This window comes from Filobasidium floriforme, assembly GCF_021052385.1.
Source record: "Filobasidium floriforme strain CBS 6241 chromosome Unknown HD553scaffold_2, whole genome shotgun sequence".
Classification (NCBI taxonomy): domain Eukaryota; kingdom Fungi; phylum Basidiomycota; class Tremellomycetes; order Filobasidiales; family Filobasidiaceae; genus Filobasidium; species Filobasidium floriforme.
In genome coordinates this window covers 1,088,190-1,112,219 of record NW_025763623.1, presented here as the reverse complement: position 1 = coordinate 1,112,219, position 24,030 = coordinate 1,088,190, and the positions used below count along the sequence as shown (strand labels likewise).

The window sequence follows — 24,030 nt, the reverse complement described above, 5'->3', positions numbered from 1 at the left end:
CCCCTCCGGTTACTCGCCTCGAACGCGGTCAACGTCCCATAACCGAGCTCGGCCATGACCAAGATCACGTGACTTGTGTACAGAGCCATCGCGGATCCAACTGATTACGTACACCAAACCCTCACCCTCCAGTTGGGTTTTTGGCGATCAGCGACCATCTCTCAAACTTGCTTCAATTCCAGAAATCTCGATCCTCTGTAACTCTCAGCCCAAACGTACCTTGGCCCCATACCCAAACCTCAACGAGACAGTAGTAAACCCTTCGAAATGTGAGGCATCGCAACATGCACCATCGGAAAGCTCGAGCTCGAGCTTCAGCTTTAACCACTCTTCTCTGACGCCTCATTGCGATGCTCTCTGTAGGGACATGAACAACTTGAACCCGGCCGAGGCCGCCCACATGAACAAGGTCGGCCACTCTATTCTTTGTGACATATTGTTTGATTCCTGTGCCGGTACCAACCTCCAGTCATTCTCACGCGATATCAGATCATCGAGAAGAAGCAGATGCAAGACTTTATGAAGCTCTACTCGGGACTCGTAGAACGATGCTTCAACACCTGTATCACCGACTTTACTAGCAAGGCTTTGACCGGTCGGGAGGTGAGTTTCGAAAGCTTGCCAAGGCCGGCATCGGTATACTCCGAGACGCTGACCTGGGGATTGTTTACCTGTTATGTCCTGCGTCCACGATAGTCGACCTGCACGACCAACTGCGTAGACAAGTTTATGAAGCATAGCGAACGAGTAGGAGCCAGGTTTGCCGAACAGAACGCTGGTGAGTACAGCGTTCTTGCCCTCCTTTTTTATCGCCTTGACCTATCGAGGCGATTACAATGCGGGATATCACGAAGGTCGAAAGGGCACGCTGACCCGATCGTGTCATGTATTTGTTCGACTATGCAGCTCAGATGCAGGGAAAGTAGACGAAGACGAAGCAAACGTGTCACATGTAGAATATACAACAAAAAGGCGAAGCGGACTGTTTCAAGATACATTCAATTGACGATGACGCATTGACAAAGAGCGGCAGCGAGACAGAGGCGGAAGACGGACGTAGGCCAAAAGGAGGATTCCAGCTAGACAGAGGTCGCATTGTATCATATCACTTTTTAACATCTCCATCACATCGATAAAACATCTATCCGACAAGCGATCGTTCTTGTCGGTCAAGATCCGCCCTGTTCACCTCAAATTCCTTGACTTTCATCTTCACCACTGGCGGACTCGACCCGAAACACCCACCTCCCCATCACCCAGTCTCCAAGGACCGTCTTCTTGCTCAAGTCCAACTTCTCGCCCTTGGCCGTCAAGTTCCGAACGAGCTGGGAGTCTGGGTCGCAGGGGTAAAAATCCGCTCGGCCGGACAGGGTTTGGCCGAGATCGGGAGCGAGGAGGAGCAAGGTAGGGAGGAACAGTCTGGATTCCAGGTGCTGATGCAGTCGAGGGAGCGCAAAAACATCAATGCAGACAATCGGAACATCAGCGACCGCAAATCACTACGGCCGGGAGGTTCGATGAAGCTTACCATCTCGGTCCACGGGAGAGCATCGAACGGTTGGGAAAGCGTCTCAGGGAAGGAGAACCATCCAGGTTGCATCTCTTCTGTTCTATCATGTCGCACACAGTCAGACCTGGATTTCCTGCAGTCGATCAGCTAGACTAATCTGCGTCTACTCACTCGATGGGTTCGTCTGTCCATGTTTCACAAGTGTACAACCAGACCCTTACGGCGTGGTCCCCTCCTTCTCGTATGAGGGCGTTTTGCGAGTAATACAGGAGCGTGCCCCTTTCGATCAATCGAGTAGGGATGAGGCCTGATTCTTCCTGCAAATGGATGAGAGATATTTCAACTGAACGCATCCAATTTGATGAGCAATTCCATCGGATGTCAGGACTTACGGTCAACTCTCGTGTTGCGCATCGGAGCATCGTCTCCCCTTGCTCAGGTTTCCCGCCGAACCCGTTCCACCTGCCAGTCGTGATCGAAGGATATTCCCGTAGATCATCAGATTTATTGATTGTCAGACCAGATCTACCTCAGGACTGAAGCTTCATGATCGAGGTTAGAGGATCGACTCGCACATTCCTTTGGCGAAGCCTCGCTTCTTGAGCCCAAGTAAGACCTGGCAAACGAGAAAGATCAGTTCGATATAAACTTGCCTCAGCCTGATAGAAGATGCAAGCTCAACTCAGACTGAAAGCTTACTTTGTGTTTCGACCTGTCTATAGGAAACACAAGCGAGTAGTCCTTTGTTGCGGGGACATCTAGCCATTGCCGAGGAGCTGGGTAGGAACCCTCGGCGATCACGTCGGACGAGCCCATGACAGCTAGGTCCTGCAGGGTAAGATCACGTATACGAGAACGTGACACGTACTAGACTATCATTCTTGCCGACTTGGGAGAGGCGTGACGACTACTTGGAACAGATAGAGGAGGAGATGGGCGTCGAGTGGATGATCGTGATTCTCGCAAACGAGCCCGCCGGCCGAGGTGTTTCGGAGACAAACCATCGGAAACAAACCTAGAAAGTCGAATATACTCTACGGCGCTCGATCAATCGCAACGATCTTCGAATGACTATCGGGTTCTCTGAACGAGCATGCATGACATCTCGGAGGAGAACTGGCGGGGATGAGAATTACGCGTGCATGGCGCTCATGGTAAACTTATGTGGTTCTAAGTATCGAGCGCGGATGTTGATCGCTGAAGCGCGGTCCCTCGAGCATTTACGATCAAGACTCCGATTCAGACAGTATCAGATGACTTCTCAGATTCTCACTTGGGAGGACATTTGGACCCTAGAACGCTGATTCTTTAGAATACTGCAATCACAGCAACATGGCTTTCCATATATATCGGGGGGAAGAAGCTTCGAAGAGGATAGTGACGATTGCCGAATCCGGCTGAACAAGATCGGTCGGTGATTTCTACAAGGAAACTTGTCTAGAATCCTCGACGTTGTCGCTCCGACACTTCGATATCTCGATAGACAACCATCCGCCGCGCGAGCCCGTCCCGCTCAGTCTTCGGTCAGCCAGGGATCCTGAAGCAGTTCGGCCGCTGTAGGACGCGCTTCCGGTTGGAATTGGAAGCATCTCAACAGGAACTTGTGCCACCCTTCAATCTCCTCAGTGGGAATCTCGGGAAGGCCCTCCAAGTTATTGTTAAAGATCATCTCCTCTTTCAAATTTCGCTCTTCACTCCCGACGTTGTAATGCAAGAAGTTTCCTGGAACGATTCACAGATAAGCCCCGTTGCATCGGTTACTGCTCGCACTCGATGCACTAACCCTCCTCATTTAGATACTTGTCCCAGTACTGACTTTTCTCCCTCATTTCAATCGGAATCTTCCGTTCGAACTTGTCGGCCATGCATCCGAGCTGTATGTCGCCGAGGCCCCACTCGAGACCCGTCTCGGAGTCTTCCCAACCGCCGAAACGCCAGTCAAACGCATGGAACCCGGTAACCAACCAGAAAGTCTAGGAGCAGTAGGATGGTACGCGATAAGTTTATACCTTCTAGCTGAACGATGACTCATCTTCCAAACCCTGTCACCCACCACACAGGCGAATGCCCAAATGTCCAATGATGTATCGCACGGATAACCGAGATACACCTCCGGTGCACGGTAGGCCAAATGTGGGATATCCTCCGGGAAGATCTGGTTTGGCTTCCGAGCTATAGCGAAGAGGCGGGTATCGATAAACAGCCGTGAACGATTCTATGATGCGTTCCTTAGACCTTACCTCGACCAAAGTCCACGATGACGATTTCGAGTGGGTCGGCGAGGTTGTACTCACTTGCGCCCCTCGTCGGCGGCAAAGGAAGGGAGTCGTATCGGACCAAACCGACCGGATATCTTTCCGGATTTTCTATGCGAACTTCGGGAGGCTCGCTGATAAGTTCGTCGAGGATGATCGGGAGGACCTCTTGAGGGCGAATGAGGATGTTGTTGGGTTTGAGGTCTGCGTCGCAAACCGAATCAGGGTCACCGTTTCGCTGACCGTCTCGAGGCGACGCACCGACCAAAATGACCCCCATGTCCCGATGGATCCCATCCAGAGTGACAAGTAGCTGTCGAACGACGTTCTTGCAAATTTTGAGAGGCAGATGCCAAGAGGAGATACTCCGCGTCGACAGTTCGAACAAATCCCATGCTAAAGGCTCCATCGCGATACACGCGTGAGTGACCTGCGCCTCGGTAGAATGCTCAAAGACTTCCAAACAGCGACCGATGTGGCGTTTCCATGGTGGCGAACAGTCTTCGGGTGGTCCCCAATCCACAATCTGTTGCGCATAAACCAGTTCATCACTAGAGCCTATCTTGCACATCCCGGTCGCTTCAGACGTCAGGATTTTCAATGCTACGTAGTTGTCTTCTCTGTGTCAGTGGCAAAAACGTCATCAGCATGCGTCGATTGTTCTAACGACGTATAGAGTGCGCTTACTTTCGATCTCGCGCCAACCATACGGTACCAAAGGATCCCCATCCTAGTTTTCGAACGATAACGTATCTTCCCTGCTTGAAGCGCTGTCCGACAGACACGTTCAAGTACGTCAAGTCTTTCAGATTCGGTTTCAGCCACTCTTCCATTCCAGGACGAGCCCTGGTGTACGAGTATCTGACATCACGTTCCGTACTGGTGGAGGTGTGATTAGCGGAAGCTTGGGGTGGGGAGACGGTGGGAGCGGTCGGCTCTTCCATGTTGAGCAGACTACGCAAGGATTCAGACTGGATCAAGCGCAATGTAAGGAACAACTGAACCGTTGCAGTGATCTCGTGTGCAAACCAAGGGTTGCATGCTGCCCATATATATAGGTTTCGCAAACGCCTGACTGGTAGCTTCGTCATTCAATGACGCAGTCATTCGGTAAAGGTGCAGCCAGTAGTCTGTTATAACAAATGACGACCTTACTGGGTGACGATGCTAGCCAGTCAGCATGACACACCGACTTCATCGTCACGTGGTTTCGTAGGAGGAACGCCTTTCCGGGGGTAAATCTTCGGAACCAAATCTAGAAATTATCATATCATTCAAAGTGTCGCTCACGGACCTCGTTCGACCTCAGGAGTGCTCTGGTCTTGATTTCACGTCTCGATGTACAAATCCCGCTCTTGTCCAGCCAGGGACCACTTGTGCTTGAAAGCGATCACACAAGAACCCCACCATTATGCCACCTCGACAACAAACCCGCAACGAGGGCGGCTCGAAACCACTCATCCCGCACCCTTCGTTGCCTGCCAACCCCATGACGTATCAGACGAACCGTATCCCCGTATCTGCAGCATCACATCCACCCTCATATTCTCAACCACACATTCCTCAAGGTCTACCGATGATGCAGAATTTTATGCAACCGGCGCCGATGATGTACGCACCGACGGGCATACCTATACCAGGCTACCTGCCTCCTCAGGGACACTACAACCCGGCCATGGCTTTCCGTCAGGCCATCTTTCAACAACCCGTCTACGGTATACCTACGCACACGCCCGAGGGGTACTCTTACTCTGCGACCTACCTTCAACAACAACAGCAACAGCGGTTTCAACCAGGACCGCAGCCTATCGCCACGACATCGAAGTTACCAACCCCGTCCTCCAATACAGAATCATCTCGACCGGCTAAACGAGCCCGTCCAAACCCTCCTTCAGTTAATGATCCCGCGCCATCGACAGATATCAAACCGAAACTCAATGCCGCTCCTACTGCCAGCGGAACAATCCCTACACGTACCAAGCTTCCTCTTCGAAAGGGCCAGTCCGAAGCCTCACAAGGGTTCTGGAGGAACTGTACTTCCCCCGGCTGCGCGTACGTGGGACCTGATAAAGAGGTGATCGTGCATGAACAGGATCGGCACTTGCTATTCAAGGATAGTAACAAGGTCAAGGTCAGCGAGGAGGAGGAAGAGGCTGCGAGACGGGTTGGAGGGTGAGTTTCGGGCTCGAGGGGGATGGTACACGGCGTCCAGATGATGAGGCTGATCTGAGCGATATCGATACCATCATCTGCACTTGTCGGCGATCTGTTTCAACTGATGATATCCCCGGTAGTCCACGTCCTGCTATCACGGGAACCTCGATTGTGCTGGAGACGGACGAAGACATTGCCCGGTGGATCGCTGAGCGAAAAGCTCGTTGGCCGACCTCGTCAAGGGTAGCTCAAAAGGTAAGCCGGTAGGGTCCCGTCATGACCTTGCGTCAAGCCTGGGGATAGCAAACGACATTCTGAGGACAATTGGCTGAACACCGGATGACACTGTACGCTTGCATTGATCGTCTTCGATTCCCATAGGAGAAAGAACGACAGGAGAAAATCGACAGAGGCGAGCTGGACCCGAACGAAGGACGCAACAATGGCCGAAGTCGAGGTCGGGGACGTGGACGAGGTACTGGACGTGGTCGAGGACTCGCCGAGCGAGGGCAAACAAGGGGAAGAGGGCGAGGTCAGAGGGGCAGAGATAGCGGATATGGAGGCCGAGCAGGAATCAAAGAGGGGGACGACCAGGAAGAGGTGCAGGACGACGATGATGATTCGGAGGAGTCTAGTGAAGACGGATCGACTGACTCCGACCAGGATGAGGAGGATCAAGAGGCTTCACAGAAAGGCGACGCTGTCGACACCGGGAACGACGACGAGGATGAAGAGGACGATGATGACGACGCCCCACCGGAGACGCACGACGTCCGAACTCGAGTGGCGGCCATCGATACTACCAAGGCTTCGTTACAAACGAATGAAGCCGACTCCAGCATGGTCTCTGCAGGCAGACGGGCTGTCTGCAGGTCTTATGCTCGAACGGGGAGGTGCAAGTTTGGGAACAAGTGTCGATATGAACATACGGTGAGCGTCTGGATAGGCAGCCGGCAGATCTCTCGCGGTCTCGCTATAGGTTACGTCACGTAAGGATGGGGTGGGCAGCTGATATGGCTCTTCTTACGGCGTTCCGGCAATACAGGCGAGCGGGAAGGAAAGGGAGCCGGCGATCGATACGTCAGTGGAATCGATCCCCATCAATCCGTTCGCCCGGCCCAGTCTCCTCGGTGCCGTGAGTATCCTGCTTCATCCAGACATGCTTGAAAGAACGGCGCTCATAATACATGCTCGACAGATGCTGGAGAGACCGATGCAACAGACCTTGTTGACGCTCACGGAAGCGATCGATTTCATCGTGGACAACGATTTCTTTGACGGTGTCGAGCTGGTGCCCGGGCAGGCCGAGGAGATGGAAAGGACCCTCAATAAGATCACCGAAGTCGAGTCCGCGACGACGTCGGTGGTGGCAGGAGCACAGCCGGGGAATGTGCAGGATGAGAGCGGTTGATTAATTATGGATCGCGATCATCCGAATATAGTCATCCCCCTTCCGCCGGCGGCCATTGTCTGAAAGGTCACGTGACTTTTGGATTTCGCTTTTGTTCCCGTTGATCGTGATTGCCCCACACGGCCGAGAGCGAAAGCGGTAGTTGCTAGCTTGCCCTAGGGGGAATTCTGGGCCAAGGACGGGCCCAGGTTTGGATCATGTAATCCCTAGAGGCCACTCTGCTCTCATCCTTAAACTCGTCAGCTACTTCAACATACTACTAGCTACACCGTACTATTCACAATCATCTGAACGCTCCATCCGCCCCAGCCTTGACGACGATCTCCCCGCATTGGATAGTCGTGACAACATGTCGACCGACCTCGCGAGGCACCAATCCGCGACCTCGCAATCAACCACAGCCTCGACCTCTTCGTCATCACTGCTAGACCCGCCCAACCCATCTTTGCAACCCACCCAACCTCCAGGATCGATTCTCTTGAACCGAAACGATCCTTCTTGCCTACCCGCGTCGCAATTGGCGGCACTGAATGGCAGTAATGGCAATCGATCTAGGGTGGCCAGCGCCATCAAGAGCTCGTTCTCCATCAAGGATGTCCCGTCGAGCAACGTCCGTCAACCCGGTCCACCAGCAGCGACCTTCAACCGTCGATCACGTGGGAGTTCTGTCGGTGCCGCTGCTTCATCCGCATCTTCATCCTCCTCGATATCTGGCCTACATCGCTCAAGCTCGACCCGATCACCTCTCGTCTCGTTCGCTCCCCTCCCACACGTTCCTCAGCTGGAGCGACGCCGTTCGATCACTCTCGGAGTCGCCGCGCGAAGTAACATGCTCAAGACTCAGGGAGGTCCCGCGGGTAGGCTCGGTGGAGGAGGTTCCGGACCTAGCGGTGGGGGTGCGGGAGGGAAGGGCAAGGGACAGGTGTTGATGATGACGGATGAAGAGTGGGAAGAGTACAAGAGAAACATTCAGCAGCGAAACCAGTGAGTGATTCCACGTCATGCTCTTTTTTTAATCACGGTCAACCTTCTCCTTTGCTACCATCCGAGCTGATCCCTTCCGCATGAAACCCTCCCCCGGATCACATCGACTCAGAACCGAAGAACCCCCAGAGATCCACCATCTAGTAAAAAAGGGGACCAAGAAGCTGTGGAAAAAGGCTCGAAGGATGTCTTCCTCTTCGAACGCCTCGTCGAGTTCTTCCCGCGCATCAGGATCAGGAGCGGGTCTATCGCCAGCTAGTCCTGGAGCTGGATTGCCTGTTACCTCGAGCTCGAATGCGGCGGCGTCGAATATGGCTTCTCCTTCTTCCTCCTCAACAAGCCAGGCGGTCCCTATTCGAGCAGTGGCACACACAGACGGCAACCTCAGCGTACCAGACTCGAACGTCTCGGGTACAAGCCCGAGCGGACGGAATAGGAACGGGTTGATCTCCCGTATGAAATTCGATCCTCCCAGCTCTGAACTCGGTCAGACAGACACTGGCCTAGGTATGACCATGCCCTTACAAGATGCACCGGATCAAGCCATGGGTGACGAGGATGAGGAGTACGACGACGACATGTCCGTTTCGAGCGACGTGTTTGGAAGCAGCTTGAGCGACAGCATCATCCTTGAAGAGCCCGAGGAAGAGATGGAAGAGGAGGAGGAGGAGGATGGCGAGATGGAGGTAGATGATGATGATACCGACGAAGACGACGTTGCTTCGTCTTACATCTCTTCTTCGTCCACATCATCATCTATCCCGGCTGCTATGCGCCGACAAGAGACCCCCGGAGAACGGCGCGAGCGACATCGACAGGAAGAAGAGGAGGAGATGCGGGACCAGGGCAAGATTCCGGAATACCTACGGAAGGACAGTGCGGTCGAGCAGTATCGATATCAACACGTCCACGATCTGGTAGCCGAAGGAGCCGCTACGCCAAAGGAACGGAGAGAGGGGTTGAGCCATGCCGGGTTGACGGATCGGTTAAGCCAACTGCAGATGGGTGGGAGGAATGAGCGGAGCAGAGAACTCGGGGGTAGAGGGGATGGTGATGAGACGCCAAGGGGGCGGACGAGCCCAAGACGAGAACACGCGTCGTTACCTGCAGCGATCTGAAGCTAAGGGGTGCCGCATCAAGATCCTCATGTTGTCAACACTGCTTATAAACATGCTTGATTCGATGACTATACACAGACGATACATGTAATCAAGCATGTGAGACTATGAAGAAGCTGCTCTCATCCGGTGCCACCGGAGCGTCCCGACCTCAGCGAGCTCGTCCTGGGCGATCCAGGCTGGGGCATTCCGAGTGGTCCGGCGAAAGGGTTCACGAAACCGCTCTGAGTAGGCGAATTGCGGCGGCTCGAGGGTGCACTACCCATCAGCGAAGATGCGCGAGAGGCCGCTCCAAATCCTCCGGGTGGTCCATGCGGTTGCGCCAGCCTCGGACCGTTCTTGATCACCTTGCCGATCTGCAGATGAGGACGATCGGAAGCAGGCGGACCCAAGTTGCCCTGACGAATCGTGGTCGTAAGCAGCTACTCTCTTGCAGACACTGCTTGTCGACCTACCGCAAACTCGAACGAGGTAACGACATTGGGTTCGGCAATGTCCAGTACTCGCAGCAGCGTCTGACCGATCTGTTCGACTGTATCGAAGTTGTTCTTGTTCCTCACCCAGACCTGAATCCTCTGCACTTTGGGCCTGATCGAGATGACCGCCCCGCAGATATCGTCTCCCTCGTCGATCTGTTCTCCGATCATTCCGCAGACTAGATTTTGCCAAACGCGATCCAATAGTCCTGGGAGATTCTGTAAGACCAACGTCCACCGACCACCCTGAAGAAGCGGTTCCATCAATCCTACCTTGTTGCGCCAAGATCCAACTGTCTGCGACTCACTTGCTTGTTGGCTGGGTCCTCGTACATCTAAGAATCGCGACTTCTTGTTGAGCTTGACATCGCTTCTCGAGGACATGTCAACCACTTACGGGTCGAATACCGTCCTGGCGATTCATTCATCCTTATATCAGCATCGATATGATTTCAGCTTACCCAGCTTATATGAACTCACTTTGAAGAGATGTAGGTTGCTTCCGGAGTTCATTTGTGAGGGGTAATTGCGCTTCTGATCTGGTGTTTGACCGAACGTCTTGCCGAAGTCCTCAACCTGTTCCAAGCATGCCATGTCAGTCGAGGTTTCTGGTTCCGCGAATCTAGACCTGACTTACCGTACGAAAGTCTCCCAGGATCAATAACCTCGATTCGAACTCCATCTCGATCTTGTTTTTCTTCTCGTCCCCAATCGTCCTCCCTAGCTTCATCGACAAGGTCGTACCGCTCTGGGAGACAAACATGTCTTGGTCGGTGATCGGTCTGCCTGTGTCATGATAGAGCGTCCTGTTTACAACCATGCAGTCAGCACAGCGGCTACCGTGGCACAGACAAGCGGAACGCGGCGACCGACCAGGTATGTTGAAGCGGATGTAATCCGTGTTTCACGTCTCGCTCAGGCAAAGCGGCTACGCCCGAAGTCGCTTGAGGGGTCTGAGCAAGAGCTGGAGTTTCCATGGTCTTCGCCCTCTTCTCGCCACTCTGCTGTGCCCTTCTGATATCAACAACCTCTCTCCAGCTAGGAACGTTCTTGTACCCCTTGACGTAGTTTCCTCCAGGCACATCGGCGGGTGAGACCGATTCGCCGGGGCCAAGCCGATTGATAATCTTGACCTGATCGGGAACGCCGAGGTTCTTGCCGTCTTGTGGGGTGATGAGGGGAGTGGGGAGAGCCGAAGACATGGAAGCGCTGATATGAGGGGTAGTTTCGTCCTTGCTCGGATCGATCGTGGGGATCTGGATGGTTTGCCTCACAGCTCTAGGAGCAGGCACAGCGATTTCCTTTGCTCCGTTATTGGGAGTCGTCTTCGTCATACCTCCTTTCGCAGTATTGTCGGATACCGCAAAGGTATCCACCCTGGTCAAGGCTGACAAAGGGAGCTTCAGTCTGCTCGGACTCTCTGCGGAAAGGTCGGCGGTGTATGGGCTGAGAGTCTTGGACAGCTTGTCGGCCTCTTTGTGGTTCGATTGGGAGGGGGTTGAAGCTACCGGTAAAAGTCTATCCAGAGTAGGTTTCTTCGAAGAGAGAGTGCCGGATGGTGATTGAAATGTCGGGTTGACTGCGAAATAGGAATGTGACCGAGTTTCAGCCAGAATATCAATATCGAGTCTGTTGCGGCAATACCTACATCTGCTCACGGGCGAGCCCCCGTTCTCGATGTACACCTTGCCGATCTCGTGCAAGGAAGGCAGCTTCTTCAACCGTTGAGTGTTCCTCCCGATACTGCCATGCTGATAGACATTGGCAGGCTTGGAGACCGGCAGTATAGCGGTGTTCTCGTCCTGGAACGCTTTGACTAGAGGGGAAGGCAAGGTACCAGCGTCTTTGGGAGGAAGGGGGGGAGGCGTGGACGACGGGGTGATGTTGCTGTCAAAGTTCCTCTTGATAGGACTGTCCATCAACGGAGGTCTAAGTTGAACCGAATAAGAACGAATCAGGGCCGTAGCCGAAACATCGTTCGCTAGCTGGTCTCTCCCACTGACCTTGCTGGATCGCTGCCCACCGACGAGGTGTTCTCCGATCTTCCAGACATGGTGACCGCTTGACAAGAGGCTAACGGGGGACTTTCACTATATTCAGCCAGACTCGGTCTCCCTCAGACTCTAACTAGATTGAAGGTTCGTAGTCAGGGGGTCTATTTAATAATAATGACATACCCTCTGTGCCGTCTACCAACCAACGAGACGTTCCTTTGGTTGAAACCGTCCTGTCACCCTCCTTTCGATTTCGGGTTTGACCGAAAATGCCGAGGCAATCGCGATCAAATCAACGCGGGCGAAACATGAAACGGTCAAAGTCTCAACAGCGGGACACGTTCGTCAAATACCATTACGACGCCAAGTCGTGACATTTCAGCATGTGCACAAGGGGCTGAGAGCGGGTCAAAGGTCAGAAAAGATTTCTTGATACTCATAATATCGGGATGCCCTTTGGCTGGACGTTTGCTCGCAATCGAGGCAAAGTGAAACACCCGGCCGCGAGCCCCCGTCGATATGCCTGAGAACGGGACTTTCGATGGATCAGCTAGAGAGACCTGTTGTTAATTGGTTCGAGCTGTACGCTCTTAAGCGTGCAGAAGAGATATCGGTAACCCTAATCAGTGCTGTTACAAGGCATGGTCATTTCTCTTTGCCTGCCACCGCAACGCGAGATACGTGAACATTCGCAACGTTTTCGTGATCGTCATATACCGCTCCGATTTCCTCCTATGTATTGGGGCCCAGGAGGATGAACATATCTACTCATACGTACATCTGCCAGGCCTGCCAGGCTCTTGCGAAAAAAGGACTTGTTGCCCACATGGCATTCTCGCCAAACACAACCTTGAGAAGGGATCTGACGCGATTGACACGTAGAAGCGCGTCGATCAAGCGCAGCCGGCCATGCGCAATGACCCATCGATAGAGGTTCATCTCCTCGATCTTGGTGAGATCGACATGTTCAGCCAGATCTTGTTCGGTTGCTTGCATCGAAGCGTCTTTGTGCGCACAGACATAATCAGCCGAAGTATTTCCTTGTAGAAGTCACCAGTTTGTTCGCCTCTCCGAAATCTTCACGAGGGAAGCTCGCGATATAACATTACCAAAAGAGGAACCCTTAACAACTTCGACTGTTCAAGATGCATCTCCTCAATCTCACACTTCAGCCACCCACCTCGATCACCCACGCGGTGATCGGTGGGTTCTCAGGGACCCACAAGCAACAGGAGATTGCCGTCTGTCGAGGTGGAACGCGGGTAGAGATCTTGAAGTTGGACGAGACGACGCAGCGGATGGACACGCTGTATAGCTCGGAAGCGTTTGCGGGCATCAGGAGCATGGTACCATTCCGATTGACAGGACAGGGAAAAGGTGAGCAGATCAGCGACGCTCGCCTTGTGGTCTGTGGGTTGGCCGTTGATGAGGGAGCTCGCTACTGTAGATTACCTGATCATCGGGTCGGATTCCGGGAACCTGGCGATTGTTGAATTCCACTTGACGCCGTCGCCGAGGTTCGAGGTGCTGCATAAAGAGCCGTATGGGAAGAGTGGAGCAAGGAGGATGGTACCAGGGCAATGGCTCGGAGTGGACCCGAGAGGCCGTAGTATCATGCTCGGAGCGTGAGTCTCCCTTGCTTCTATACGTCTCTCCATTCGTGTTGGCTGATCTTCGCTCTGCTACGAAATGAACGTCTCATCCGCAGCTTGGAAAAATCAAAATTGGTCTACGTCTTGAATCGAAATAGCGAGGGAAAGCTCTTCCCTTCATCGCCATTAGAGGCACACAAACAAAACGCCATCATCTCAGCCTTGATCGGAGTGGATGTCGGGTTCGATAACCCGATGTATGCATGTCTCGAGACGAGCTACGAGGAGAGCGATGCCGACTGGACGGGAGAGGCGTTCGAGCGGGCGGAAAAGATGTTGACGTTCTACGAGCTCGACCTGGGTCTTAATCACGTGGTCAGGAAGTGGAGCGAGCCGACGGATCCTCGAGCCAATTTGCTCGTACAGGTCCCTGGTGGACAGAACGCAACGACGGACAAGTTTGACGGACCTTCGGGGGTGTTAGTCTGTTGTGAGGATCATATCATCTGGAAGAACATGGATGTACCGGCACATCGGGTACCTATCCCGAGACGACGGAACCCCCTAGCTGATGCCAATGCCGAGCCAAGGGGGTTGATTATCGTGTCAGCCGTTATGCACAAGATCAAGGTTCGTGCGCAGCCATTGCGAATTGCCAGTCACTTAGGCTGACTTGAGAGAGATATCCATCAGGGCGCCTTTTTCTTCTTGCTTCAAAGCGAGGATGGAGACATGTTCAAGGTCACTATCGAGCATCAGGACGAAGAGGTCATCGATATGCGAATCAAATACTTCGACACGATTCCCGTAGCGACCAGCTTGTGTATCTTGAAGAGCGGTTACCTCTTTGCTGCGAGCGAGTTTGGTAACCAGTACGTGTGGTACGCTACTCCAATCGCGAGGATATGTCAACTGATATCATCGTGTATCTCTGTTTTAGCAACCTTTACCACTTCCAAGGTTTGGGTGACAATGAGGCCGACGAGGAATGGATCTCGTCGAACTACAGCAACAACGGAATGATCGACGAGGCCTTGCCCCTCGCCTACTTTACCCCTCGACCACTCGAGAACCTGCTCCTTACCGATTCAATGGACTCGCTCGATCCTGTTATCGACGCCAAGATCTCGAATCTGTTGGGCGTAGCCTCGGACACTCCTCAAATTCTGGCCGCTTGTGGACGTGGTTCGAGGAGTACGTTCCGAACTCTGAGGCACGGTCTCGATGTTCAAGAACTGGTCAACTCGGGTCTTCCCGGAACGCCCAACGCTGTATGGACCGTCAAGGTCAACGAAGAGGGTGAGTTTGTGCATCGCATTGTCAGCGCTATCCATTGGGTTCGGGGCTAATTCTATCGCTTTGCAGACGAATACGACACCTACATCGTCTTGTCATTCGTCAACGGAACGTTGGTGCTAACGATCGGCGAAACGATCGAAGAAGTACACGATACTGGGTTCTTGTCATCAGGTCCCACAATAGCTGTACAGCAACTTCGAGACTCCGGGCTGCTTCAGGTCCACCCTACTGGTCTTCGACACGTTCTACCAAACAAGACAATCAACGATTGGTCGTGTCCCCCTGGAACACAGGTCATTGCAGCGACTACCAACAAGCGACAGGTGGTTCTCGCACTGAACACCGCCGAGTTGATCTACTTCGAGGTCGATACCGACGGCACTTTGGGAGAGTTTGATGAGCGAAAGTCTTTGCCGGCAAACGCAACTTGCTTGAGCATTGGTGAAGTCCCGGCTGGAAGGCAGAGGGCGCCGTTCCTCGTAAGCCGATATCCTCCTCTCTGTTGCTCACCAGTCCCGGCTGTATTCAAACTTGCTCCCTACAGGCTGTCGGTTGTGAGAACCAAACCGTCCACATCATCTCGATGGAGATGGAGAACACATTTACGACACTCAGTCTGCAGGTAAGTGATTCTACTGAGAGAGTCATTCTGAACCTCGCTCACCGTCTTCACCCTCACGTAGGCTTTGACGGCCCCTCCAACGTCCATCTGTCTTGCCGAGATCTTCGACACTACCGTGGACAAGAACAGGCCGACCTTGTTCTTGAACATCGGTTTGCAGACCGGTGTCTTGCTGAGGACCGTTGTCGACCCCGTCAACGGAGAGTTGACCGATACCAGACAGCGGTGAGCCACACCTTTACAGACCACAATGATCTACAAGACACTTACAGGGTCGGCACGACAGCTTCCTGGGATCACAGCCAGCTAAATTACTCAGGACCACCGTACATGGTTCTCCGGCCGTCATGGCATTGTCTAGCCGGGCTTGGCTGAACTACACATATCAGGACCGTCTGGAGTTCACGCCGCTAATTTACGATACGCTCGAGCACGCGTCATCGTTCTCGGCAGAGCTGTGTCCCGATGGACTGATCGGTATTACCGGCAACACACTTCGGTAAGCTAGAGCTTTTTGCCTTCCCGTCAAATCATGTGTACTGATTTGTGATTCGTATATAGAATCTTCATGATCCCCAAGCTTGGTCTGAAACTCAAGCAGGATGTCATTCCCCTCACCTACACCCCGCGAAGGTTTTCCTCTCACCCTTACCACCCCTTGTCCTACATCGTCGAGACGGATCACCGCAGCTACGGCCAAGCTGCCATCGACAGGATCCTCGGCGAAAAGGTATGCTGGTGTATGTGCGCGAAACAGCATGAACATAGCTAAACACTGTACATTTCCGCATATTTCCGTATAGACCTCGAAGGGCAAGGAAGTTGATATGTCTGTATTTGAACTCCCGGCTGCCGAGTTCGGTCGGCCCAAAGCTGAGGCAGGGCAATGGGGATCGTTGATTCGGGTCGTAGATCCGCTTGGGGTGAGCTAAACAGAGGCTCTCTACTGATGGACAGTCATCGCTGATTGACATCACATCGTCTTCAGGCCGAATCTCTACAGACCATCGATCTTGACGAGAACGAGGCTGCCTTCAGCGTCGCTGTTGTGCCATTTGCCGAGCGTGGAGGCGAGATCATGCTGGTAGTAGGTACCGCCGTCGAGGTTACTATCGCACCTCGCACTTGCAGCAAGGGATTCTTAAGGGTCTACAAGATCAGCGATGACGGCCGATCTCTCGAGTTTGTGAACAAGGCAAGTCTAAGCTCTTTGTGATTCCGCAGGCTTCGTTCTTAACTTCTTTGTCGATATCCAGACCCCTGTCGACGATGTTCCGATGGCTCTGGCTGCTTTCCAAGGGCATCTGGTTGCAGGAGTCGGCAAGGCATTGCGATTGTATGAGCTCGGAAAGAAGCAGCTACTCCGAAAGTGCGAGAACAACGTGAGTTCAGACCTACTGCAAGAAGATGGTTCTACCTAGCTGACTACATCTTGGACCACAGACCTTCCCTACTGCAATCCTAACGTTGAACGTGCAGGGAACCAGGATCATTGTAGGAGACATCCAGGAGTCGACATTCTTTGTCGCCTACAAGGCTATCCCCACGAGACAACTCTTGGTCTTTGCTGACGATACGCAGACGAGGTGGATCACCGCTACCCAAATGGTGGATTACGAAACGGTGGCGTGTGGAGACAAGTTTGGAAATATCTTTATCAACCGGCTGCCCGATCACGTCAGTCAGTCGGTCGACGACGATCCCACCGGTGCTGGTATCATGCACGAGAAGAGCTACTTGATGGGTGCCGCGCACAAGACCAGTCTTCTGATGCACTACTACGTTGGCAGCGTGGTGACGTCGTAAGTAGCCTCGAGCTAGCGCTGTTCTTGGGCTACCAAGCTGATCACTGATCGTTCTTTTCAGTATCACCAAGGTGGCTTTAGTATCCGGTGGCAGGGACGTCTTGGTGTATACGACAATCAGCGGGTCGATTGGCGCACTCATTCCTTTCCAGACCAAAGACGACATCGAATTCATGTCGACGCTGGAAATGGTAAGCCTCTGGATAAATATCTCAGGCTTACCGAGTACACATTCTGATACTTGGCCCCTCCTAACCTTTCAGCACATGCGGACCCTTGGCGTATCGCTGACCGGTCGAGGTCACATCTCCTACCGAGGATACTACGTGCCAGTAAAATCCGTCGTCGACGGCGATTTATGCGAGGCGTTCTCTGCCCTGCCGTACAGCAAGCAACAGCAGGTGGCAAGCGATTTGGAGAGGACCGTCGGCGACGTCTTGAAAAAGGTGGAAAGCTTCAGAACGAGTAGTGCATTCTGAGCGGTAGGCGAATTGCCCCGCCGAGACATATGTTGTATGACAAAACCTAACGAACGATCTCATGACAATTGCGCAATCCCATGTCTAATGCTTTTGGTGGCAAATTGCGCCGTTCTGTATCCCGTCCTTCCTCCGTCTTGAGCACTAGTGATCGTCATACGGCAAGGCGATCCTGCCCTTGCGTACATGGAAATACAGCTTCGCCGTCAACCCCACATTCGTTACGAATCCAGCGATCATCAGCGCGATGTTGATCGGCGTGAAGTTACCACCATGGTCCTTCGTGAAGATATCGAATGGAGTGAGCAGTAGCCCGACAATGCCCGACAGGGTCATCGCCAATCCGTATACCTTGCCGAAGGTTTGAAAACCGAAAACTTTAGCGAAAAGGTCGCTTAGGTAGGTGTAAAGCAGAGGTCGATTGAAGACCAGGACGCCTATTCCGATCAATTGAGGAACGGTCCGCGGGATGATGGTGAGAATACCGAAACTGACGCCGAAAACGAGCAGGATCCAGCTGGTCTCGATAGTCGGCCGCGTATCTAACAGCTTCCCCACGAAGGGGATCCCTACGATTCCCGCGAGTGGTAGTAGCACGGTAAAAGCTGGACGACGCAAAAAGATCGGCACTTGTCATGTTACACAGTTCACATGACCATTGCTCACCTCTGGTCAAGGTGTCCGCCAATAGAGCGTCGGTGTAGTACTCTAGCTGCGACTGCGATCACGGGGGGAGACGCGATATCACGGTGAGTCTGGCTGCTCATGATTTTCCAAGGCACCGTTTTTTCCCTGGCTCATACCTGCACTGTAGCCAAGTAATAGTTTGTTCGCAACATCTGAACGAATAAGTAGGCGCATATGATCCTGCAAGTAGATCATAAATGCTAAGCCGCGCCCTTTGACTCGTCTTAGCTTAGCGGAGGCTAAGCTTACCAGAACCAATCACTGCTCAACTGCTCTTTCAGCGTCTTTGAGAACATGGCGCCAACTACTAAATCCCCCTTGCCGTGATCCAGAATCTCGATGTTCTCGTCTTCGTCCACATACCCATTCGGGTTGGTAGGCATGTTGTAACTCAGCCTTGAGAATCCAGACGCAACTGGATCAGCCGACGGGGTGTAGACAGGCTGTTCCCCGTCGTATACCCTGCGGGGTGATCGCGCCCGAGCGAGATCATCCAGATCATCATCGTCTGCGAGGGTTACGAAGGGGTCCGGAGTGACAGTCCGGACGTAGATCTCTTTTGGACCTGCCAGAATTTGTTGCAATATGATTCTGAAAATAGACACAGCTTCAACTCGTTAAGCAAGACCCTGGAAAACGCTTGCTGACGCGGATAGCTCCTTACGCGATAGGCAATAAGGTGTACAGCCAGAAGAACGTCCGGCTGAATGACGATAGACCCTGTCAGTACCAAGTCAACCCGAAGAATTGGAATCGTCGCATGCTAACTCACAGACTAGGTCTTTCACCCAGCTTAAAGAACACTTCCCGGTAGATCAAGTACGGCACGCTACTGCTGTCAAACGCTCCCGTCAGGGCTGCCAGAATGACCCCTGAGTACTGCGGGAATGCGTTTGATACTGTCGTTTGCGGAGCGAATCAGGCGCGAAAGTGAGATGATGGCTTCGCAGGCGAAATATGAGCGATAGGCTTACGATGGAATTGCGATAGAAATATGGCTACTGAGCCGAGAGCTATGAGGCTGTATCCGATGAGATAAGTGTCAAAAACTGTTTCCCAGCGATAAGGCGAACGTTCATCAGCTAATAGGATATGCGTAGTTTGGGAAAATACCTTTGCGGACTCACCCCCGTTGACTTTCTGAACACCGAACAAAAAGTTACCGAGAAGAAAGACCATAGCCCCGGCAATTGTTGTAGAGCGAGGTCCTTGCCAGTCTAGCATAGATCCGACAGCCAATGCCGAGCCCTATTTCATGCGATACGGAGATGTATACCATCAGCGACAGCTCGGAGGTGGAACAGTTTCGTCACGGGCCGTAAGACGAGCTGGCGCTCACATTGGTGATAACAGTGGCTACGGTGAACATGAAATTCATCCTACATGAGCAGAAAACCCGAAAAGTTCAGAGATGAGGACGGTGCGCAGGCTGATAGTCTTTACCTTGTATCGCTCGCTGCACAATACTTGACGCCATCTTCGCAGAGCTCCGAGTAGACCGCTGAGTCCACGAGCACCGGTTTCAACGCTGGATAACCTGATGCGCGCAAAGTCCTTGGTATGTCAGTGATCACACTTGGCCATCTCGAGCTCAGGCCCTGTTGCTCTCACCGAATACCACCCCGGCAGTCGTGAAGCACCAGAAAATGCTGGCGCCAACCTGACCCAGCCTCTTGCGGGAGCTGATGACCTCGGCATTCATGGTGGGCGGCACTCGATAGAGGTCGTTTTGGTCGTTCGAAGCTCAAACTCGCGACCTAAAAGAGCTGTCCAAACTTGCAGATCCGGGATGAGACGAGGTTCAGAATAAAAGTATATGAACACTGACTCCGATCTCACCGGGCAGATGTGGAGTGAGTTCGCAAAAGATAAGAAACGAGAGAATGTAATAATGCGGAGGGTGATACGTGATGGATCGATTACCGCGGCGGCTGATTCGATCCCCGAGCGAGCGAGATAACGAGACGCACGCGAGATGGGAAAGCCTCTCGGGTCAGGCACCACCACCCATCCATGCGTCTCGGTGAAAATAGATACAACCCTTGACGGACTCATGGTTGGAATGGAAAGTCGCGTAGGCTAGTTAGATGCATGATGTGAACCCTCTTGCCAGTACTACAAGACATCTTTCTTCAGGCAGCGCAAGTGACAGACGTAAAATCGTGATCGCCCTCGACAGAGACCGCCTAGTAACCTATTGGAAAGAACAGAGTGAAAGTCTCAGCTTCATTCAGGCTTGCTACCTCGGTCGTGTCACGTCCGCTCGAAACTCACTCCTTCCGAACATGGTCCACCTCTTGGCGGGCTGGCCACAACCGACACACTTTTGACCCTCGGGCAAATCTCCGAACCTAGCCTGGTCGTGGGGGATACAGAGTGACTTGGCACCCGCCGAAGGAGCCTTGTCGTCAACCGCCTGGTTCTGGTTCGAGCTGCAAGGTGTGTTCAACACAAATGATCAACGTCGTACTCTCATCGTCTCCGTCTGGCGCTTGTAGACCACTCACATGGCAGCACTCCTGTCCTTGATGTCATCCTCACAAGCCTCGGCTTCGCACCAAGGCAAGATCAAGACGTTCTTGGCGTCTAAGTTGGGAACGACATCGTCAAAGTTGTCGACCTTGACTATGTGGTCGTCGTAAGCCTTCTTGGCCTTGTTGAACATCAAGTGATGAATCTCTTCCAAGGTAGCGGGGATTGTCGTCTTGATGTCGTCATTGGCGATCTGGAACTTGTGGCCGTCCACACGTCGGATCGCCTTGACCTCTTTGGCGGCCATGTCTCGGGGTCCGATCTCGAGTCGGATGGGCACACCCTGACGAAGATCGTGCGTTGGGCGTCAGTGGTTCGAGCTTAGGCTGAATGTCCCGTCGAATCGTCTGGACTCACTCGCAGTTCCCAGTCGTTGAACTTCCACCCGGGAGTGTATCCATCTCGCAGGTCCGCCTTGGCCCTGACTCCGATGCTCAACAATTCGCCCTCCATCTTCTTGCACGCGTCATAGATCGTGTTCTTCTCCTCGTCCGTCTGCTTGGCACTGAGACCGACGGGGACGATGACGACCTGAATGGACGATACTCGAGGAGGCATTACCAGACCCTGGTCGTCTCCGTGAATCATGACCATGACACCGATCGTTCGGGTCGAGAGACCCCACGAGTTTTGCCATACGTGTATCTTGTCGCCGCTCCCGTTGGGGTCCTGAACAGTGATGTCGAACATTTTCGAGAAGTTTTGTCCGAGACAGTGCGAAGTTCCACCCTGGATGCCTCGACCGGTGGTAGGAATGTAACCCTCGACAGTCGTGGTGTACAGACCACCGGCAAACTTTTCCTTCTCAGACTTGACACCGGGAATAACGGGAACGGCCAAGAGCTCCTCGTATACTCGTCGGTACAGGTCGAGAATAGTCAAGACCTCTTCGCCAGCCTCCTTTTGGGTCAAAAATGCGGTGTGTCCCTCTTGCCACAGGAATTCACGGGTTCGCAGGAAGGGTTCTAGCAAAGGTCGATCGTGGGGCTTGTCAGTTGGTCCGGTCGACCAGGCGATGTGCTGTATTCATACAGATCGACTTACGAGGGTTCTTGAACTCCCATCGAACGACACTGTTCCATTGGTTCAGCTTCAGGGGCAAATCCCTGTAACTCCTGATCCACTTGGCGTAGTCTGCGAAGCCTCGACAATCAGTAGGTGATCGACCATAGCGAGCGCACAGTGCCCGACTCACAAGGGTACATGACGGTTTCGGAAGTAGGCCTGATGGCGATCGGCTCTTCGAGATCCTTTTGACCGGCCTTGGTCACCCAAGCGACCTCGGGAGCGAAACCCTCGATGTGGTCCTTTTCCTTTTCCAGTCGAGCGGATGAGACGAACATGGGGAAGTAGCAGTCCTCGACACCGATCTTCTTGATCTCGGCATCGAACCAGTCTGCCGAGATAGGGAGAAGAGCGGATGGGATTCAGCATGTGTCGCGATATTTGATTCTAGAGATTTATTGATTCTCACTCTGGATATGCTGCCATACGGTGTATGACCAGGGCTTCAGAATGTAACAACCCGAAACGTCGTAGTAGTCCAGCATGTCACCCTTGACCAAGACCTGCAGGAAAACAAGCCCACAATCAGGATCTCCTGGTCTTCAAGCTCCGACGATGAGACCTCGACCGACTCAGCCGACACTCACATCCGAATACCAACCGGAAAAGTCTCCCTCCTTGGTATAAGCGACGGCCATCTCGTACGCATCCTCCTTCTTGCCGTCATTCTTCTTCTTCTCGATCTTGGGCGCCGAAGCGACCGGAGCCGCGTTACCCCGCTCGGCCACCTCGTCCTTCTTCATGCTCGCAAAGTCGACCTCACGGATCTGGACGTTCTTGAGCGCGTTGGGGTCTTCGGCAGATTCAGGGGACTGGATGGACTGGAGGTAAGGGATGACAGAGGTTCCGGGGATGAGGAAGGTTCGGTTCCACGAGTTGGTGTGGAATGCGACGAGGTCGGAGGAGGATGAGATGGAGCTGTCGACCAGGATGTGGAGGGTCGAGGGGATGGGACCGGGGAGCAGGAAAGGAGAAACTGTATGAAGTTTAGCGAAGAATAGGATGTTGGTCAGCGACATGATGAGCGCATACTTATGAGCCCAACCTCTCGCATGACTCACGTCCTCCCTTGCCCTGGCAACCGGGCAAGACCTCCTTGACGAGTTCCTCTTGCGCCAATCTGAGGTCCTTCATGTTCAAGAGCTTTCCAATGGCAGCGGACGAGGTCTCGGTGGTGTCCTTGGCGATCACCATGACCGGGGTAGGCGCAGCGCTCTTGGGCTGCTTGGGCTTGAAGAGCAGCTACGAGACGGACATGACCGGATCAGCTCGGTCTGAGCGTCAGTACCCCATATAGCTTGAACCTACGGTCTTGCTGAGCGAAAAGCTCTTGCCGTTCCACTCGGTCTTGCCCTTGAGGACGACGTCCCACTCGGCGGCACCGGGGCAGTGTTCATGCTCGACAACGGGCTCGTGAGTGATCTTGAGATTGTCCAGACGCGCGAGGATATCAGATTCAGAGATGGCAGACATTTTGGGAAAGGGGATTCGAGGGCGTTTGTTGTGCGATGCAAAGTGGGGGCGAGTTGCGGTAACGAAAGTCCGGGAGGAGTAGTTGGTCCGGGTGTTGATCAAGTGGTGATGCGTGAGCTGGTTGATGGAGGTACGGTTGACTCGGCTGCTGACTCGACTGAATGCGATGCAGAGAGCGCTTGACATGCAGCGACCAGAATGGTGTGAGAGAGGATCAAGGGGAGCAGACGTCACAAGGCAAGTAGTAGAAGGTGGAATGTTGTCGACCTCTACCTTGACTTGACGATGCCTTTGAGTTTCAACCTTGCAACTCGCTCGATAAGGCTCCGCTGGGCACATTCCCCGTTCAAGCCAATTAGAAGCGGATGAGATGCCGTAAGCGTCTAGCGCAGCCGTTCCGACCGGAAGTAATTCCCGGATCCTGATGGGAGTGATGATGTTCGGTGGTGGCCGTCCGTCTGATCCGAAAGCGCTCGCTGATCGCTCGCTCGTGATCGCTCGTGCTCGTGATCACACCTCAAAGAACAACATCGACTCCATCATCGATCAGTCGAAAAAACTTTCCAGAGTCGCA

The 24,030-nt window shown here is 53.3% G+C and overlaps 9 protein-coding genes across 9 annotated transcripts; 4 read left to right on the top strand and 5 right to left on the bottom strand.

The window, feature by feature from the left end:
- Nucleotides 1–100: 100 nt before the first annotated feature.
- Nucleotides 101–1,144, top strand: HD553DRAFT_304662 (mitochondrial import inner membrane translocase subunit TIM9). The gene is made up of 5 exons (XM_046179039.1): nt 101–269; nt 364–409; nt 490–603; nt 697–778; nt 907–1,144. Coding segments are annotated over exons 1-5 (264 nt in total). The 5' UTR covers nt 101–267; the 3' UTR covers nt 927–1,144.
- Nucleotides 1,145–2,400, bottom strand: HD553DRAFT_304659 (NUDIX hydrolase domain-like protein). Its single transcript, XM_046179038.1, has 6 exons — nt 2,210–2,400; nt 2,086–2,126; nt 1,903–1,972; nt 1,682–1,827; nt 1,529–1,610; nt 1,145–1,433 (listed from the first exon to the last, which is right to left on the bottom strand). Exons 1-6 carry the CDS (start codon nt 2,324–2,326, stop codon nt 1,191–1,193), a joined length of 699 nt encoding a protein of 232 aa, XP_046039768.1. The 5' UTR covers nt 2,327–2,400; the 3' UTR covers nt 1,145–1,190.
- A 602-nt stretch (nt 2,401–3,002) lies between these two features.
- On the bottom strand, nt 3,003–4,598 carry HD553DRAFT_291919 (kinase-like domain-containing protein; the record flags this gene model as incomplete). Its single annotated transcript, XM_046178392.1, has 6 exons — nt 3,003–3,232; nt 3,294–3,483; nt 3,564–3,682; nt 3,751–3,969; nt 4,027–4,385; nt 4,453–4,598. The coding sequence occupies 6 exons, from the start codon at nt 4,596–4,598 to the stop codon at nt 3,024–3,026; spliced, it is 1,242 nt and encodes a 413-aa protein (XP_046039767.1). The 3' UTR covers nt 3,003–3,023.
- A 506-nt stretch (nt 4,599–5,104) lies between these two features.
- HD553DRAFT_347706 (uncharacterized protein) lies at nt 5,105–7,539 on the top strand. The gene is made up of 5 exons (XM_046183317.1): nt 5,105–5,937; nt 6,060–6,174; nt 6,301–6,849; nt 6,965–7,054; nt 7,118–7,539. The coding sequence occupies exons 1-5, from the start codon at nt 5,177–5,179 to the stop codon at nt 7,328–7,330; spliced, it is 1,728 nt and encodes a 575-aa protein (XP_046039766.1). The 5' UTR covers nt 5,105–5,176; the 3' UTR covers nt 7,331–7,539.
- Nucleotides 7,506–9,643, top strand: HD553DRAFT_101516 (uncharacterized protein). The gene is made up of 2 exons (XM_046176373.1): nt 7,506–8,314; nt 8,427–9,643. The coding sequence occupies exons 1-2, from the start codon at nt 7,680–7,682 to the stop codon at nt 9,430–9,432; spliced, it is 1,641 nt and encodes a 546-aa protein (XP_046039765.1). The 5' UTR covers nt 7,506–7,679; the 3' UTR covers nt 9,433–9,643.
- Nucleotides 9,494–12,053, bottom strand: HD553DRAFT_101519 (uncharacterized protein). Its single transcript, XM_046176374.1, has 9 exons — nt 11,912–12,053; nt 11,557–11,837; nt 10,782–11,487; nt 10,546–10,714; nt 10,389–10,484; nt 10,306–10,320; nt 10,217–10,243; nt 9,888–10,154; nt 9,494–9,830 (listed from the first exon to the last, which is right to left on the bottom strand). The coding sequence occupies exons 1-9, from the start codon at nt 11,959–11,961 to the stop codon at nt 9,555–9,557; spliced, it is 1,887 nt and encodes a 628-aa protein (XP_046039764.1). The 5' UTR covers nt 11,962–12,053; the 3' UTR covers nt 9,494–9,554.
- An 838-nt stretch (nt 12,054–12,891) lies between these two features.
- On the top strand, nt 12,892–17,775 carry HD553DRAFT_291917 (putative U2 snRNA binding protein). The gene is made up of 16 exons (XM_046178391.1): nt 12,892–13,279; nt 13,350–13,527; nt 13,611–14,124; nt 14,188–14,366; nt 14,435–14,793; nt 14,860–15,272; nt 15,338–15,415; nt 15,477–15,640; nt 15,702–15,914; nt 15,977–16,145; nt 16,219–16,338; nt 16,404–16,610; nt 16,672–16,797; nt 16,859–17,217; nt 17,282–17,411; nt 17,484–17,775. The coding sequence occupies exons 1-16, from the start codon at nt 13,048–13,050 to the stop codon at nt 17,697–17,699; spliced, it is 3,657 nt and encodes a 1,218-aa protein (XP_046039763.1). The 5' UTR covers nt 12,892–13,047; the 3' UTR covers nt 17,700–17,775.
- Nucleotides 17,776–20,218, bottom strand: HD553DRAFT_304646 (uncharacterized protein). The gene is made up of 11 exons (XM_046179037.1): nt 19,998–20,218; nt 19,830–19,923; nt 19,726–19,765; nt 19,514–19,634; nt 19,361–19,435; nt 19,159–19,285; nt 19,051–19,089; nt 18,636–18,977; nt 18,503–18,566; nt 18,366–18,417; nt 17,776–18,304 (listed from the first exon to the last, which is right to left on the bottom strand). Exons 1-11 carry the CDS (start codon nt 20,086–20,088, stop codon nt 17,844–17,846), a joined length of 1,506 nt encoding a protein of 501 aa, XP_046039762.1. The 5' UTR covers nt 20,089–20,218; the 3' UTR covers nt 17,776–17,843.
- A 44-nt stretch (nt 20,219–20,262) lies between these two features.
- On the bottom strand, nt 20,263–23,716 carry HD553DRAFT_304643 (putative proline-tRNA ligase). Its single transcript, XM_046179036.1, has 10 exons — nt 23,292–23,716; nt 23,045–23,225; nt 22,571–22,959; nt 22,393–22,486; nt 22,114–22,314; nt 21,963–22,052; nt 21,276–21,883; nt 20,894–21,201; nt 20,661–20,818; nt 20,263–20,580 (listed from the first exon to the last, which is right to left on the bottom strand). The coding sequence occupies exons 1-10, from the start codon at nt 23,640–23,642 to the stop codon at nt 20,573–20,575; spliced, it is 2,388 nt and encodes a 795-aa protein (XP_046039761.1). The 5' UTR covers nt 23,643–23,716; the 3' UTR covers nt 20,263–20,572.
- Nucleotides 23,717–24,030: the final 314 nt, after the last annotated feature.